At 48.6% G+C, this 18,807-nt stretch overlaps 1 protein-coding gene across 1 annotated transcript in view; it reads right to left on the reverse strand.

Annotated features, from left to right (window-relative positions):
* Positions 1-18,504, reverse strand: part of GPC1 (glypican 1) — a 204,302-nt gene extending 185,798 nt beyond the window's left edge. Inside the window, exon 1 of the mRNA XM_030227087.2 lies at positions 18,272-18,504. Within this exon, the coding sequence (XP_030082947.1) occupies positions 18,272-18,428 (157 nt within the window). The 5' untranslated portion in view covers positions 18,429-18,504. The remainder of the gene's footprint in view (positions 1-18,271) is intronic.
* Between the last annotated feature and the right edge of the window lie 303 nt (positions 18,505-18,807).

Here is an 18,807-nt window from a genome sequence, read left to right on the forward strand (position 1 = left end):
TTCACCATGGGTTTGGGTGGTTTTGTGTAATTGGACAGAAAAGTCCACATTGCTGGTCAAGGCTGGTTGGTTATTGAGTTAAAAGTAAAAAAAAAAAATTAGGTGTCATTAATTGGACTTAAAACTTGGACTGAAATTAATTCTTAATTTCTTAAGTTTATTCTTAAAAGGCCTTGTAGAGAGAGATGGGGCTCCATTTTTAGTTTGCTAGAGTGAAATGCTGTAGAGCTCGGAGTTTGTGAGACTGTACCACAGACAAGAACTAATAAACCTCTGAGCCTGAACAAGAAATTCTGTCTCACACATTTAATCCTGACCCTGGCAGGAAAGAAGCAAAGACTCCCCAGGTGCTTCCCTCTGGATCCACGCTGCAGGGAGTGACAGCAGCTCTCCCAGCTTCTCCTGCTCCCTGCTGAGCAGTGCCAGAGCAGATGGTGCTCAGGGCTTACACCTGGAGCAGGGCTCAGCAATCTCACAAATGCTCTGTTCTGATGTGGATTTCCCCTAAATTGTCTGTGCCATTCCCTAACCAAGAGCTCAGCCTCATGGATTAGTAGCTCCTCAGTCACTTGGCTCAAAGGGAGTCCATCAGCCAATTCCAGTAAGCACTACTCAGCCAGGATGCAAAAAGGGGTTTTGGCAGCACCCACTGCTGCTGCCAGCCAGGATCTCCCAGGTCCTCAAGGTCCTTCCAAGCAGCTCAATTTCCCTTCTCAAGCTGCACCACTACAGGTATCTGATATTGCCCCTTACTCCAGGCAGTCCTTATAGAAAAGAAGATGCAATCACTTCCCCAGATCTTCAATTGTCTTTTGAATGCAACTCTTCCTTGGTATTAGACTTATTAATAAAAGCCCTTTTAGAGATTCATCCAAGTGAAGAACAGCTGTGCAAGTTCAAGGGCTTTGCTAGTTTAAAAGAGAGAAAAGTGCTATTTTATATAGGAGATGAATTTACAGAGCTTGCAGCCATGGGACTTTGTGGGGCAGACCTTATCCAGCAGGTTGAAAAAGAGATTAGATAATATTCATGGACAAAAGGTCTGTGAAGGACGGGGCAGAGATGTACCCCTGATCCCCTCTGGAGAAGCTGTGGGTGTTTGGGAGAACAAAGTGACAGACTTCAGAGAGGAGGCACAGCCCCTAAATGTGTCCTTGGAAGCACTGTCAGACACAGCCTGCAGGTTGAGTCAGACATTTCCTACCTTGCTACAGGGCCCCCAAGCCCCTCACACCTCACTCCTAGGCTGGCTGTCAGAGCAAGAACCAGCTGCCCCTGGAGGCCAACCAGACACCACACATGGTACCTGCAGAGCTCAGAAGCTCTGGAGCTCTGCTTCTGCACCATCATCAGGCAAAATTCACAGTCCAAAGCACAGGGTGGAGGACACTGCAGAGGAAACCTGCCTCAGAGTTGTCAACACCTTGCCCAGGTTTCTTCTGCACATACCATACTCCAAAGCCTTGCCCCCCTCCAAAGCTGGGGGGTCAGCCCAGCAGTGAGCCCAGGGAATCTGGGTGTGTGGACAAGGACCACACCAGCACCTCCACATGCAATGGGGGAGGGAAACAAATCTCCCCATCCATGTCAATTTTTATGCCAACTTGACGTGTTGCATGTGTGATTAGTGCAGAAACCAACCTGGGTAATTACAGCCATCTGCACCCATTACTGCCATTTCTGTGTGTATTCATAGCAACTGCACATTAGCTAGGCATGCCATTGCACAAACATATTAACCAGCTCATTAATTAAAAGAACAGACCTTCTCTGCTTAGGAGGAGCCCATCACCCACTAATCACAAGAATATATCTTCTCCATCTGTTAGATCACTTGCTCCCTCCCCAGGGTCACCAGGGAAGATGCAGCTGGCCTGCAGTCTCCAGAAGGCTGTGCTGGGGTGGTGAGCATTCTGTTCAAGTGACTTCCTTTGTGCTGCAAGGCTCCAAGAGCATGGCTGCTTCTGGAAACATGACCATGCCACTCCCACAGTGCTTCTGGATTACCTCAGGTGACCTCTGATTAGACACCAAGCATCCCTGCACCCCTCCCAGTGCTCATTTGCCAAGCTCCTCGCATGCCCCTAACAGGGCAGCACGATGGCAGCCCCAGTGCACATCCCAAAAACCCTTCCTGCCAAGCTGGGCCCTCTTCTGGCTCCTGTTCCTACAGCAAACTCCCAGAGCAACAGCAGATTATAAATACACAGGGGATGGCTGTGCCCCAGTGCTTCCCTGACATATGGTTCTATCTTCAGTCAGAAACTGGATTTAAATTTAGGGATGGAGCAGGAGGTTAGGTTTCAAAGTTCCAAGATAAATCCCCTGGGAGGAAGCATTGAGGCCAGATTTTTGTCCCTGGGGTACAGCCTTAAAGCAGATGGGAGCAGGGAGTCAGTTCTGTCAAGCAAACCACTTTTTGTGGAGCCCTGAGAGGCTGTGCCCAACTTCACAGCTCTTTGAAGACCTGCTGGAGCTCCAGCCCCCTGCACCAGCTGCTGCTGCACCAGCCCTAACAGGGCAGTCACAATTCCTGCTGAACACCGAGACTTTGGGAAGAAAAATATGGCTCTGATGCCTCAGGTTTAGCTTTTCTATTTTTCAGATCCTGTGCTGCTTTAGTCTGTGGGTCTGGGCTCACATCAGGGGATGGTGAGCTCTGTGCACAGAGCAGGGAGACAAAACAATTCCTGCTCCAGCTGGGCACCAAGGACAAATGAGCCAAATCTCAGCCCAAGAGCACAAACCCTGTGGGCTGGAGAGAGAAAAACAAGAAGGATGAGACTTCATAACCTAAAGCTGGAATTGGACAATGAACTGCAAGATGCAAATGGAGCAGTGAGATAAAAGTGAGAGACCCCGTGAGTGGTCGTGCATTTTGTGACCATTTTGGGTTGCACTGCCCAAGGTGGATCCATTGAGGCCTCTTAATAAATCCCTGCTTTATTCTTTATCTCTGCCCAGCCTCTGTTCTAGGGCAGCCTTCACAAGGCATCAGCTCCAGCTACTGCCTTAGAATTACTCCTTCTATTACCTTAATCAACTCCTTCTATAAAATAACTCCTTCTATAACCTTAGATTAAGTCCTTCTATAGAATAACTCCCTCTATAACCTTAGATTAACTCCTTCTAGAATAACTCCTTCTATAGAATAACTCCTTCTATAGAATAACTCCTTCTATAGAATAACTCCTTCTATTAAAGGGCAGCAGTATCTGCTTCAGGGTGTATCAGTGCCTCCATCAGCTCCGCATCCCTTCCAAAACAAGTCTTTGTTTGCAAGGGTAATAAGCTACAGGCCCAACAGCTTTGACCATTTTTCATTTGTGATGGAAAAAGGAGCAAGTCAGTTTCAAATCATTGTGAAATATTTGTGAAACAAGCCAAACCCCTCCTTCCTGCACACATGAAATGCAGTGCTGAAGAAGTTACTGCAATCCAATAAAGCGTAAAATGCTTTCATCATTTGTCAATATAAATGCTTACCCTAGTTATAGACAAGTTCAAGACAACTCCTCAGTAGATTTAACTTTGATTTTCCTAAAGCTAAAGAAAATTTTCTATGTTTATAAATTTTTAAAAAATAACTTTAAAAAAATTTCCATTGCTCCAAGATGTGGGAGACTGGTTGCAGGTGATGGTGCTCTGCCATGGGACCTGTGCAAATGCTGCCCTTGGAGCACCCCAGTTGTTGACCAGGCTGTCTGATCACTTTTACACTTGTCAGGAAGCCTTCTGGTATCTCCTGCCCAGCCCCCTCTGTAGAACCTACAGCTCCAGAGATGTCCTAAGCTCTACAAAACCAGCAAAATACCAGGGTGCAGCTCCTGCCTGCAGCTCCTCTGAACTGCTGCAAAGGATCCAGGGCAGGACCAAGGGAACACAACACACCTGGATCATTTCCAGATGATTCTGCTGCAGGACCACACCACCACCACTGTACATGTTCAACACACAGGCACCTTCCTCACACTCTTCTCCAAGCACAGACTTTTACTGCTCTGCAAAGCACCAAATTATGTGGATTGGATCCATGATTTGGTCCAGTGCCTTCTGAACTAAGGAAAAATGCCTCCAAAGAAGCTGCATTTAAAGGTGTTCTGAGCAATGCTGTCTTCCCCCCTCCTCTGTCTCCTGCAGGAGGCACAGAGCCAGGGCAAGGCTTTTGGGAGAGCCTGCACCCTTGGGTGCTCCCACCCTGCAGGAACTGCTCCTCTCCTTGTGCCATCTGACCCACCTTGGCCTGCTGAATCCAAAAGTCATCCAAACAAAACCTGTCACCCCTGGCCCCTCAATCACTGAGAAGCAGCAAACATGCTGAGTTAAGTGCAAGGTAAGCAGTATTTTTATTTGGTTAATTAGAATTGCTCATCAAATGAAAACAAAGGAGTGATTTACTGCAGAACTGGTACAGGTAGTTGTTGCATAAGTACATTCCTGCATATTTGGCTACATTAGGAATTTTTTTTAATTAACAGTTTCTCCTTGGCTAAAGCCAACCATAGAAAATAAAGAGAGAGAAGTTTCACACAAAGATACTGCCGAATCCCTCAACTGCCAGCTACTTTTTTTTCTGCAGGGAAGATTTTAAATTAAAAGCAGATTGCCTTCATTAGTGTTACCAGAAGCCATGTAGCTGCCAAAGCTGACAGAAACACAACTGTGATTTGCAGATTTGGCAAGTGCCATTTTCTCCTTCTGCAAATGTGGGTAATGTCATTTGTATGAAAGGGCTTTTGTGGGGGACACTGCAAAAAACAACTCCTTCCCCAAGAGAGGAAAAATATCTCCAGAGTAGCAATTTAGTCATCTGGGGCTCTCAAGTTTTGTTTCCTTGTTAACTGTGCAAGAAAGTTCATTGCATTAAATGTGTGCAGGAAATGGTCAGACAGTGTGAATGCTACAAACTGTCTTCTCCTGATGACTGAGCAGAATACAGCAGCAAGCCCAAAATAAACTTTTCAACAGTGATCTTTGACATATAGCCATACTCAAGCTTTCCACAACATGCTGCCAAACCCTCAGAAGCCATTCAGCATGGATCTCACCAAAATCCCTATTTTCTTTACTTCATTTTAGCTGATGATAGGAAAGTTACATCTACCAGGGCAGCTGTGTTTGCAGGCTTCATGCTCTGCTCCAGAGAGGCAGCCTTGGTGATGAGGGGAAAGCCTGGGTAGTATTTTCACTCTGATTGCTGTGTGAGTGGCTGTGAAGAGCTGCAGAGCAGAGGGGGATGCACGAAGGGACTCCACATGCCCTGCTCCCCTCCCTGGTGCATCAGTCTCCCCCAAATCCTGCTGAGTTAAAACCCACACAGGTGTATTTCAGTCTGGGGCTGAACTGAGCTGCTGATGTGACAGCAAAGCCACAGGTGCTCCCTGGGGTGGGAACAGACCCCTCAGCACCAGCAGTGCCCTCCTGAGTGCTGCTGGCACCAACCTGCAGCCATGGCCAGTCCTGCTGTGTGGGCTCACAGAACACGATCAGAATTCCAGGAGGAAGGAACAAGAGAAAGGGTAATGCCCTAAAAGATCCCAGATGCTCAGTGGCATGGCACTAGAGACCACAGCAACCCTCAGTGAATGAAGGATTTATTCCCCCAGCTGTAGCCAAAGTGGGAAGGTCTGAACACAGTGCTAAACTCTGCAGGAAATAGTCCAACACAGCATTACCACAGTCACAAATGTAAAGTCTGTCTGCAGTAATTAGGATTGTACTACATATGATTTATTAGACACTGTCTTATAATCAAGACTGAAATAGCTGCCTACATTGTACTTACCAGTTTCTTAACTGTCTAAAAATAAAGCGACAAATGTAATGCAGTGCCAGACAGGGAACCAAGAGAAAGAATGTTAACCTACATGGAGCCTGCAAATGCAACCACAGTGTGCCTGCTGGTAACCTTCAATGCAGCCTGGAGTTAAACACTCAGTGACTCTGCAATTTTGGTTTGTACCTTCAAAAGAACCAGAGAAGCCAGTTCTGTCTCTGTAGCCCAACTCTGTTTCACCACACAGGGAACGGAGTTCATTATCCATTGAACTAAACACTAAGCAACGAGTTAACAATAATTAAACTGAAAGAAACACAGATTAAAGGAATTTATTATTCCCTGATCTGCCAAGCAAATTGTTTAGATACCTGCAATCAATGAGTAATGATGAAACAGAATAAAACCCCAACCAACCAAAGAGCCAACAACAGGCTCGTAAAAATCTGTTCAGTAAGGCCCATGTATCTTCGTTAGGCTGAACAGCACAGCATTTCAATCAACAAAACCCTCCTGTCTCTATGCATCATGAGATCAGAGGCAGAATGTGGCCCAAAATGATGCTGTTACTGTTTATTATTCATGTATCACAGGACTGATGAAGATTTATGGTCCCATTGTGCTAAGTACTGCATGGTGAAATTCAGAGTAGTAGTGAGAATCTGTACTCCAAGACTTGATAATTCAAAGACAAATTACAAAAACAAGGTATTGTAATTTAAAGACACTAATGAACAGATGGGGATTGGAGATACAGACAGATTAAGCAACTTGCCCAAGGTCATGCCAGACACATGTGCCAGAGCAGAAAATTTAACTGATCTCTGGAGTACCAGCATGGGTTTTTACTCATGTAGGAGAATGCTGTTGCTCCTCTTTGATTTCACTAGATGTCATATTTCATAAGCTAATAAATAAGTTGAAAATTTGCTAATGTTACATGGCAGTACTGGAAGGATTTTCTTTCATTCCTCCTTCCTCAGAAGACCATCATTAACACAAGTCCTCTGCCCACACCTGATCTGCACAATTACAGCATTGGCACAGAATCATTGAAGCCTACAGGTCTCCTGCAGCCATCTAGCCCAACCCCTCATTCAAAGCAGGACAAACTAGAGCAGGTGCTCCAGGGCCTGATCCACATGAACTCTGTGAGTATCCTCAAGGATGGAGAAGGAAATCACCACACTTCTCTGTGCCTGTGTTCAATCACTCAGAGTGAAAAAATCTTTCCACATATGAGGATTCCCCCAGTTCCAGCTGTGTCCACCACCTCCTATCCTGCTGCCAGGCACCAGGTCCAGCTCTGTCTCCTATGTTCCCCCACTCTGAGTAGCTGCAGGCAGCAATGGGATCTCCTCTAACCCTCTTCCTTCTGAACTTCACTTGCTGAACCTGCCCAGTTCAGAGCTGCTCCTTGGGCACACTCCAGCCCCCCCAGCAGCTCGGTGGCATTGCCACAGCAGCTCCACTGCAGCCCTGCCTCTCCTGGACAGATGCCCTGACATGGGCATTGTGCTCCAGATGCAGCCCCAAAGCCACCAAACACAGACTGTAAAGGCACTTCACACCATTTTTAAATAAAGGATGGGAATACCTAATTTTCTCTTATCAGTTATTGTATTTTTTATCAGTTATTGTATTTTTTTGCATCCCACACTACACAAACCCTGCAGCCTCCAGTTTACAGAACAACACAGGAACATTATTTTTATTATTTTTGCACACCACTTGTGGACTTTTGCTGTTCCAGGGGTCTCAGCGTGTGCAGGCACATTGGGCTCCCAGAGCAACCACTGCTCCCCTAAAGAACCCTGCAAAGGGACAAGTCTTTTTCTGTAGCTGGCAAAAAGGATAGCCAGGTCAGCCAGAGTGATGTAAAGTGCTCAAAATACATCAGTGACAGCAGGATAACACCAGACACCATGCTGCTGGACACACATACATCAGCAGATACATTTAGGGATTTCAGTCCTAAAACCTGTCACACAGTGTTTTGCTAACAGTGAAAAATATTTAATTTACGACTGTGACAGGAGATGTCTTCAGTGCAACACAAACAGTAGCAGCAGTGTTACTAATTAAACCAAAACTCAAGCTCCCAGACAGCTGATCCAGGATAGTGGGAGAAGTGATACTGCATTTCAACACAGTGCCTTTCTCCCTTGGTTTACAAGTAAAATGTGCCCTCTCTCAAAAGGTGTTTGCTCTCTGTTTATTTTGAGAATAAAGTCATAGCTTAAGCTTTGCTTATTTATATTTGCTGGCACCTGTGAAGATTCACAAAAAAAATTCATTTTAATTAGTTCTGCAGAAGTGCTATCAACATTTGGATTAGGTTTTCCCTGCATGCCCCAAGGAGCAGCACAGTCAGTCCACCTGGTCATCCTGCCACAAAAGGCTTGGCACAGGGACATTTGGGGCTCCAGTGACCCCACAGCTGAACACTGCAGGACACCTGGATATGGCAAAACAAGCTGTGCCCCTTGCTGCTGTCCAGATGGGACAAAGCAGCTGGGTGGCAGAGGCAAGCTCTGGATGCCAAGGGCACTTTTATACCAACTATGAAAGCAGAGCAATGGATCTCAGCTTTGGGATTCTTCCATTTATGGATACATTTAAAGCCACACCAAGCAAGGTATGTGCTACATCAAAACCCAGAGATCACATCATGCCCCAAAGAGGACTTTGCCTGCAGGAGAGGTGTGTCTGTGGGCACTGGGCACACTCCAGGTAACACTCACCCCTCACAAGCTCAGCCTGCAGCCACCACACTCCTGCAACAGTTTGTGTTTGGGCACAGAACAGACCTGCAACAAGTCACAGAGCTGCTTAGGCTGGAAAGGACCTCTAAGATCACGGAGCCCAGCCTTTAACCCAGCACTGCCAAGCCCACCACTTGCAAAAAGCAAACTGGAACCCTCCTCTGACCTCCCCAGGCCCTTCCCAAGGTCTCCTCCACACGGATCCCCCAAGACACAAGCAGCTGGGGCACTGCCCACCCCCGTGCCACCAGACAGGATGGGGCACAGGCTGGGGGAGCCTGCAGCTGAGTCCAGGGGAGTTCTACCCGTGGGTTCCCACTATTGTGCAGCTCTTCCTCAAATGCACAGCAGATGAGTCCCTTAGCTACACTCTGGCCTTGAGAGCCTCTCTAATAAAAATACCAGCCTCCTCCTCCTCCCTCATCATGGAAACCTCTCTGAGACCTCCCACAAATCCAAGGGGAGAGAGAGAGAGACAGGGGGGACTCTTTAGCAGGGGTTGTTTGGTATTCTGTCACAAAGCCAAACAGATGTTTGTAAAAATCCAAACTGGTTCCACAACTGTTTTAAACTCACACAGCTGTGCACAGCACTGGGGGAGAAGACCACTGCTCTCACATCGAGGGACTGGAGTTTAATCAACCAAACTTCCCGTGGCTTCCTCAAGCTCCCTCATTCCAATTTAACGTTTATGCCAGAGGAAACTGCGGAAACGAGAAGAGTCAAGTGGCTTTTCCAGCTCCATGGTGAAAATTTGCAGCCAGATGGGGACTAGGAGTAGACCTCCCTCGTGCCAGATGCAGGCAGTGAGTGCAGCACCCGATTTGCACCAGGCAGCTTAACTGGGGAGGAACAGCCAGAGGGGGACAGGAGCCTGCTGTGCTGGGCACTCACCTCAGAATCAATTACACCATGGAATCCCTGCAAACCTCCATGCAGCAACATCTGAAGCAGCCTCTTCATAGCACCATTTTAAAAAATGTAAAATTGATGTTAATTTCTGACAGTGCTTTTGTTACAATTTATTTATGAATGAAAATGACTGTCGCCCTGATATTTTAAGTTTTTCTAAGCCTTCTGATGTTGACATTCTTGTAATGAACTTTCTCACACACTTTCTGTAAATAACTTATTGCTTTGCATTCTTTTATGGAAGAGGAGAAATTTGATGGACTGTTGGTTTGTCCAGTGTCATTGGAGAGGTGGCACTGTCACCCTCCAATCCACTGTCACTTTGGGAAATCTATATACATGTTGGAGTCAGAAATGAAAAGTGCCTTTATTACCCTGAGAGAGCTGTGTGTCCATGTCGTGTTATTTCATGTCCTATAGGGACAAATTACAGCTATGAATTTCTAAAATACTCATATTTTAGAAATGCAGAAATAAGAAATATGCTTGTCCAACTGAATTATACAGGATAGTTTTACAATCCTATAAAATACTAATTTTTTGCAAGCCAAAACTATTTGTCATAGAATATTTGCATTTTAGCAATGTAAAAGATTGACTGCCTACATAAGTACTACCATGCTGCTCCCCAAAACCACAGCAAAACTTCTGTTGTTGTTTTCTTCTCTTTTTCATACTTCAGAAGAATGCACGGCAATTGAAAAACTGGTTTTACTTATGTTGCTAGCACAGGAGCCTGTAACAGCTGGGTAATTCTGTACTTCTGATTCATGCTGCACTATACAGAAAGGCACATAAAATCAAATTAGTTTTATAATTTCCATACAGGCAACACAAGTTGTGATGAGTGGATTTTTTAAAACTCAGAAGCAAGAGCATTGGGAAAAACTGTCACAGCGCTCTGCTTATTTCAACTTTAAGAAAGAAAAGTTTTCCATATCTGAAGAATTCCAAGCAAAACAGGAACACATTACCAGGCAGAAGTGACTGACCAAGCTCCCAGCCCTGTCACGTTCAGACAAGAATTTTAAGTGCCTGCAGTCTAAAGCTTCATTATTTTTTGCAGAACAATCTGGCAACGGAGGTAACCTGATTCCCTGGGAATCCAATGTTACTTAAAGACAGGTTTCACCTGTCAGGGATAAAACATATTCTGAGCAACAGTGTCAGGGTATACAGACATCAGAGGAGAGGGTGGTCTGTCCTTCACAGCTAACAGAGAACGGAGGGAATTTTCTGCTTTCATTGAGTTTTGAATTTTATCTATTTTTTGTTACGCTGAGGGGAAATATTCTAACACAATGGCAGCTACAGCAGTGTTGTGCAAACAAACTACAAAAAACAGTGGAATAACAAACAAACAAACTACAGAACATTTCAGGCAACTGCTATGATGATTCCTGCAAGTTTTAGGATCTGCCTTCCCTGGGTCTCTCCCCATGGGGCAGAGTTACCCTTCCAGCCATCAGAAAGACACAGACAGCAAAACAGAAGTGTCACCTTTTCCCAGGTAAATTTAAAGGTGAAGGGATTGTTATGGACTTGCTCCAAGCCACCACCCATGCAGGTGCCGTGTCTGCCCCACCAGCTGCCCACTCAACCTCTCCTTCTTTCTCACAGCTGTGCCTGGCAGTCAGTATTTGGAGGGAAACTGAAAAAGAAAGCCCAACTCTTGCTTAACTTACAGAGGTGGAAAGGAGGGATTTAGGATTTTCAGAAAGACTCAATCCATGCAGCAGTTCAGAAGGGGCAGGTGAAAGCTGAGGGGAGCACTTGGTGGTGACTTTCCTGCCACCCAGCCAGAAGGAGCATGTCCAGCCCCTTTCTGAATTCGCACTCAGCTGAGCAGAAGCTCCTGCAGAAGAAAAGCCAAGAAGGTGACTCCAGGTTTGCTCTGTGCCCTCTGCAGGGCAGGGCATTGCAGGGACAGGAGAGGCCCCTCTGCTGTGCCCAGGGCAGGCAGAGCCCAGCCCTGCTGCTGTGGAGCTGGACATGCTTCCATCAGGGGACACCCTGCACTGCAGGACAGGACAGGACACCTTGCTGAAGGCAGCTCTCTGCAGGGGCTTTTCCTAGGGCTTCCCTGAGCAGGAGCAACAAGAGCACTCATCACCTGGGCAGCTGCTTGGGGGAAAGCAGCACAGTCTGGAGGCAACACCTGCCCTGTCACAGAAGTTGGGCAGAGCCAGCAGAGCCAGCAGTGAGCCAGAGCAGCCTGCTGTTTTGACAATATCTCCTCCCTGGGGCTACCTGCCTGCTGCATGTACACAGCAGCATCCCATGGGGCAAAGAAAGAAACCCAATATACAGAAACATGCAGCATTCAGCAGGGACCTGGGCAGCAAACAGAAATTAAAGCTGTTTTCCCCAAGGAAGCCTGTGGATTTCCGCAGAATTGAGATGTCTGTTTCCCTGGTCTTTCCCTGAAATTCTCAACTGAATGCTGGAAGCAAATAAAAAATTTCTCTGTGTGCCAGTGACACCTGTCAGTCACTCCCCCAACCACCCTGCTCCTCACATCCACAGCCCCACAGGACAAGGGGAGGAACACAAGAGCTGCTGCCAGAGAGCAGAACTGCAGCACTGGCCCAGCCACACAGAGCTGAGACCACTGCAGACAGCAGGGCCAGGACATTCCTCAGACCAACAGCTCTCTGAGGCTGGAGCCATCCTTTCATCCTGCCTTCCCCTGCCATACTGTGCCTAATGCAATTTGATGCTACAATAAAAATAGATGATCCTCAACCCCCCTCCCCAGCCCAGTGGGCACTGGTGGGGTGGGCACAGAGCCTGTGCTCAGCTGCTGCTCATGGGCAGGTGCTCCAGGGACTCTGCTTCTGTTTCCAGTTATCGTTGTTGTGACCTACAAGGGAAAACCTCTGGCTTTAAATACACATTTTTGATAAGGAAGTAGCCAAAGGCAGGGTGGGAGCTGGTAAAGTCAAAGCACACTCAATAATTGAAATCACCCAGAGGAATACATCTATCTGGTCCCCTCCACGTGAGACAATGGTACTGAAAGCAACAGAACATCAAACCAACTGCTTTATAATCGCTGCCAAAAGCCACACATCTATCAAGCCCGTGCAGAGAACCCAGACACTGACTGACACGTGTTCTTAAATAAAACAGGGCACTTGCAGGGCAGGAACAGGAAAAGGAGAGATGAGGTGAGCTCTGCAGCTTCACACAGTGGTGCTGGTGGGTGTCTCCAGAGATACATCCATGCAAATTTTCTGGAAAAAGAAAGAGCAGGCTTTTGCTTCACCAACAAAAGAATCTGTTGAAATAGAGGTTTTTTTCAGACACAGCTGATAAGGATAATTACGTGGTGGAGAGCTTAGTCATCCATCTCACAGCGACAGAAGAGTCGATTCTCTTAAAAATAACGCCAGCAGCACTCAGCACTCTCGGGTGCCAGCAGGAGCATCCCGGGCCGGGAATGCCGCTAGAGGGCAGCGCTCTGTGCCGGGATCCCAATGCACAGCGATCCCAATGCACAGCGATCCCAATGCACAGCGCTCTGTGCGGGGATCCCAATGCACAGTGATCCCAATGCACAGCGATCTGTGCGGGGATCCCAGTGCACAGCGATCCCAACGCACAGCGCTCTGTGCGGGGATCCCAATGCACAGTGATCCCAATGCACAGCGATCCCAATGCACAGCGATCCCAATGTACAGCGATCCCAATGCACAGCGCTCTGTGCGGGGATCCCCATGCACAGCGATCCCAGTGCACAGCGATCCCAATGCACAGCGCTCTGTGCGGGGATCCCAGTGCACAGTGATCCCAATGTACAGCGATCCCAATGCACAGTGATCCCAATGCACAGCGATCCCAATGCACAGCGCTCTGTGCGGGGATCCCAATGCACAGTGATCCCAATGCACAGCGATCCCAATGCACAGCGCTCTGTGCGGGGATCCCAGTGCACAGTGATCCCAATGTACAGTGATCCCAATGCACAGTGCTCTGTGCGGGGATGGATCCCAATGCACAGCGATCCCAATGTACAGCATTCTGTGCAGGGATGGATCCCAATGTACAGTGCTCTGTGCAGGGATGGATCCCAATGCACAGGCTCTGTGCAGGGATGGATCCCAATGTACGGATCCCAGCCTGGAGCGCTCCAGGCGCGCACCCGAGCGGCACCGGCACAGGGCACACACAACATCCAGCACCACTCACCGCCTCCCCAGACAGTCCCACCAAAACTCCTTGCCAGACGGAGGAGAAGGCACCATTCCCTGTGTTCTGCCTCGTCAGAAATAGCACTCTAAAGCCAGCAGGCTACAAAGGCCATTCTGATCTGCCCCAAAGGAATTCAGCTCATTCACGGGGTGGTGTTGTATCTGGGAGTTCTCCGTGGAGCTGATCCTGAGAAATCCCTCTGCCCTGAGGAAATACAACCGAAATGGAACGACCACCTCAAAAAGTACTGGAGTGCCCCTTTTAGTTATGGGTACAGCTCTTTCTTTGGGAAGGAAGGAGAGCCCCAGATTTTATGTTTCAAACCACGGGAGTAGGCTTGTCCCACTTTGGAACAGCCAGCAGCTGAAACACACTCCAAGATGGGGTTCCATTATCCCCTTCCATGAGCCTGATCAAGTCCCAGCTGGCTGCCAGACCTGTTCTCTACTTAGATAACACTTCTCTAAAGGGCTCAAACACATACACTTGACAATGTTTTCATCATAAAACCTAATTACACAGCCTAAAAGGACTAAAAGGTTAAAACAATTGTTCTGACTCCTTTCAGCTGGGGAGCCAGGGAAGGATCTGTGTGGGATGTGTGAGGATGGGCAGCCTGGCAAAGTCCAGCTGGCTTTTTTCTGCACCCTCCTCTTCTTTGGCTGCCCTGCACCCACTGCCCATGTCAACAAGATCAAGCTAACAGCAAGCCATATCTAGTGGCTAGATGACTAGTCTCAGGAATAAACAAACCAAAGCAGAAGTCCAAACAAAACAGAACAAGGGCCAAGCACATTCCCATCAAATCACAACCCTCAGGTCTTCTCCAGTCCGTGAGGGAACGACCTCTGCTCGAGACACTGGGGAGCACTCACCCATCCAACAGCAGTAACCCCAAGACACTCATATAAGTCAGAGAAAGCTGGATATCCACCCCAAAGAGCAATATTTTGTGGTGGTGTAGGCTCACTCTCTTCTATCAGAAGCCACACTGTGAGCCTGAGGTAACCAGTACATAACACAGGCACTAAGAAGCACCCCGAGAGCAGGGGACCCGCTGTGGGGTGATGGTGTCTGGGCAGCAGGAATGTGAGACAGTAGGAACAGTTGCTACCTCCAAAAAACTCAAGAGGAAACAGAAAAACTGAAAGCTCTCAAACTGGTTTCCCTTATTTTGTAGCAATCAGAGAAAGGGGGTGTGAGCCACCCAAAAGGAGAGTGGGAACACTCTCCAACATGCAGGAAAGCTGTGATCCAGCTAGTAGTACATCTCATGGGAGGAAATGGTGTAACCTTCCCAAACTCAAGGATTAAAAGGGGCTTTCCCCCAGCATTAGAAACTTTCTGGTAGGCAGATCTTCACCCGAGACTCTGGGTGCATGCTGTCTGTCAGGATTGCTAACACGAGCAGACACTGCTTTCATGCTTGGGAATTTTGCCACTGACTTCAAAGTACTGAGATATAACACTCTGTGTATTCCCTAAACACACTTAATAACAGCACCTGACACATTTAAAGTGCTTAGACACGTTAAAGGCATTGTACAACATTAGCAAAAAACCAGGAAACCCTGTCTAGGTGGTTCATGAGAAATCTGGTAAGCCAAGAGCCTATCCCTGCATCAGATGCTTATCTATTAGCCAGCTAATAACTGTGTGACTCTTCTGCAACTGATCCGTGCAGCCACAAGCAGGGACTACCTTCTGGTGAGCTGTGGAGACACTAGATTATTCATAATCCCCTTAAATCATAACTAAGAATACAGATTAGAAGGTGTAAAGCGTGCAGTAAGTGTTCTAAACCCAACACAAACACAGCCAATCTCAGTCTGAGTCAGAGCCTGCCTGCTGGGAGCTCGCTGAACTCCTTCTGCAGGGCAGCTCTGGGGGTGCAGTGTGGGGTTTGGGCTGCTGTGACACCAACACACCAAGCAGTGCCTCGGGCCAGGTACAGGCAGACAGGAGCAAGGTCAGCTGAACACAGCAGAACCACTTTGGGGACAAGGACACAGGGCTAAGAAATTAATGTTCCCCTTTGCTTCAGGGCAAGCAGTGGAGGGAAGGAACAGCGAGGAGAGGGACAAAGGAAAGGGCTTTTGTCTCTAGACAGCTCAGAAATAAAATAACATGGTTCATGGGGTAGCTCTTAAAACATGGAGAAGGCCACCATCAGGAAACTTCAGCACAGGTCCAAGAGGAGACAACACTGAACCCACTTCATCAACATCTCTTAACTTTGCCAAAAGTTGCCCAATCACAGAGTCACCAAAGCTGGAAGAACCCTTCAATATCATTACATCCAGTCATCAACCCAGCACCACCAAAACAACCCCTTATCCACAGCTCTGAGTGACTCCACCACCTCCTCCTAATGCACGGCTACTCTTTCTGTGAACATTTCTTTCCTGAGCTTGCCCTGGCACAACCTAAGACCCTTTCCTCTCCTTTCACTTGAGACATGGCACAAGACACGTGCCCTTCCTCAGGCATCCCAGGGATGCATTCACAGGTGTCAGTGGTGTCACCCAACAAAGCTCCATGCAGGTGACAACCCCCATGGTCAGCAAGCTGAACTGCTGCCACTGAAACCAGCCTGAAGCAACGAGCAAATGTGGAATTATAAACTGCATGATCCTGTACTTGGTACATGTGGGGATACTGCAAGGAGGCTTTTGAGACTCCTCTTCTTGGAGTCATCAAAACTGGCACCTACCTTTGCACTAACCTGCACAGCTGCTAAGAAGCACAGAGGACACACAACACTGTGCTTTGTCAGGAGTTTCTAAGGTTATATCTATACTCACTGATGTTTAAACTGCGCTGGGCAAGTAATACAGCGACACAGAAGTGCCTTCCTGAACGTGGATGGGTCAGGAGGTAATTACCAATGAAAATCATCAGTCTGGCAGCTGTTTTATACACCAGGCTAATGGCAGCAGCAGGTTTATGTGTGGGACCTTCTTCCTCCAAGCACTTCTTCGTTTTACTTTCCATGCAGTATTCCTCAAATTTTCATAGCATTTATCTACAGAGTTTCCCTGTCTACAGAGGCACCCGGTTTGATACTCTCATTTTAACCACTGTGGCTTGAGACTGCCAGCGTGTATGCTTGCACCAACACACAGCAGGAACCAGAACTCCTGGATCCTGGAAATCTGTGTCCTGACAGTCCTGGAAGCTCAACAATTTGCAGGTACAGGATGTTTAACTGGCTGCTGACCTGCGAGACATGCTCCCTGTAAGCGCAGCTGCTGCGAGCCTCGGTGGCTGCCCGTAGTACTATCCCCGTGTGCAAGCTGCAGCCACCTCCAGCAGTGTTTGTAAACATTCAGCCTTCCAAGAACTTCCCACTTGAAACACGACAGCTAATGTATTCACATCTGCAATAATTAGATGCAAACTCATAAAAAGCCGCTTTCTTGCTCAGCTGAAGTGCTATTCCATTAACAGTGATGTTCAAACGATTCTGAAACTCCCCACTGTTTAACTTTGAGGACTGCTCGTTGTACTTTGGAAATTTACTCTCAGTTGTAAGCTGACAAAGAAGGTATTAATTTATTCACACTTATGAGGCATGTATATAGTTCAGCCTTCTCCATTCATTGGTCAGACAACAAATCGGTTTCTCTGAAAAATTACCTGATGAAATATTCAACATAAGACATTGTATAGCTTAGATGTGCAGTACAAACTGCAGTTTTACTGGGGTGTCCCTGTGGGTTGGCTCTGGCACGTACGCCTGCATGTTTTATGCTTTGTCTGAAGAAGGAAGCTCCCCACAAGTGAGGGGAAGGCTCTTGGATATGGGTCACGAGTTGGTGTAGCAAAACTTTGATGAGAATTTTAAAAAAACCCTACAATGCATCAGCATATTTTCCCCCAGCCTTCAGACAAAAAAACCAAAACCAAATCCAAACCCAACACAAACCAGACCTTGAATATTCTTTGCTATTTCAGTTGTTTCTGCAAAGAGGAGGAAATTAACCAATATTCATCCAAAGCCGGAATGAAGGCAAGAGGACACACTCTAATGTAGGTTGCATGGGTTTCCCCTGCACTTCACGTTTGACACAGTCATTTTACTCCTGCTTCATTTTTAGTAAGCGGCAAATAAATACCATTTACGCGTTTGCTTCCCACCCAGAAGAAGATTTAAATAAATCAATTCCTTTCTCACAACCTCGTGGCGTTTTCCAGCTCCGACACCAAAACCCATTACACTCCGATTATTCTGCCTTCCGAATCAAAACCCCGAAACCCGTTTCAGTCGTACTCAGAACAGAAGCAACGAGACAATGAGAAAAAAGAAAGAACCGCCGCTGAACACTTGGTGCGACCACCCCCTCCTCACAGTTCTGTTCGCATCGCCACCGCCGGGGAGAGACCCTCTGAGCCCGGGCAGGGCTCCCAGCGGTGCCGAGAGGGGCCAGAGGAGCCCGGCTCTCGGGGAACCCTCTCCGCTCCCACTTCTCGCCGCCCACGACCCGAGACAAACTCCAGCGTGGGGCGGCGGGCGCTCTCCCGCCCCGCGGCTCCCGAGCCGTGCCCGGGCATCCCCCGGCTGGCAGCGGCCCCGGGGCTGCCCCGGCCGGGCACCGCGCCCTCGGCCCCCCGCGGGACTCACCGGAGATCTCGGCCTGGGGCACGCCGCTGAGGCTGAAGCCCTTGGCTCCATACAGCTGCCGGACCTCGGCGCAGCTCCTCGCCTTGCTGCCGCTGTCACCGCGAGCCGGGGCGGAGGCGACACACAGCAGCCAAAATCCCCACGGGAAGACACGCATCCTTCTCCGCTGGCCCCGCCACCTGCCGTGCGAAGGGCAAAGCCAAGGTCCCGCGGCGCGGCGGCGGCCGGGGGGGCGCGGGGTGCGGCCCCCTCCGCGGGCAGCCCCGGCGGGACGGGCGGGCGAGGGCGGCGGGCGGGCGAGCCCCGGCTGCCCGCGGCGTGAGGGGAAAAGGCGCCGGCGAGTTCAGCCCCGGACGCCGCCGCGGCTCGGCCGAAGGGGGCAGAGATCCAAGTTCGGCCGCGCCGCTTCAAAGCCCCGGAGCGAGAGCGCGCTGAGGGCTTTTGTTCTTAGCGCGGCTGCATCCCCGGGCAGTCCCGCCGCGATGCTGCCGGCTGCGGCGCCGCCGGGCCGGGCGGAGCGCGGCGGGGCGGGGCGC

This window comes from Serinus canaria, chromosome 9, assembly GCF_022539315.1.
Source record: "Serinus canaria isolate serCan28SL12 chromosome 9, serCan2020, whole genome shotgun sequence".
Lineage (NCBI taxonomy): Eukaryota > Metazoa > Chordata > Aves > Passeriformes > Fringillidae > Serinus > Serinus canaria.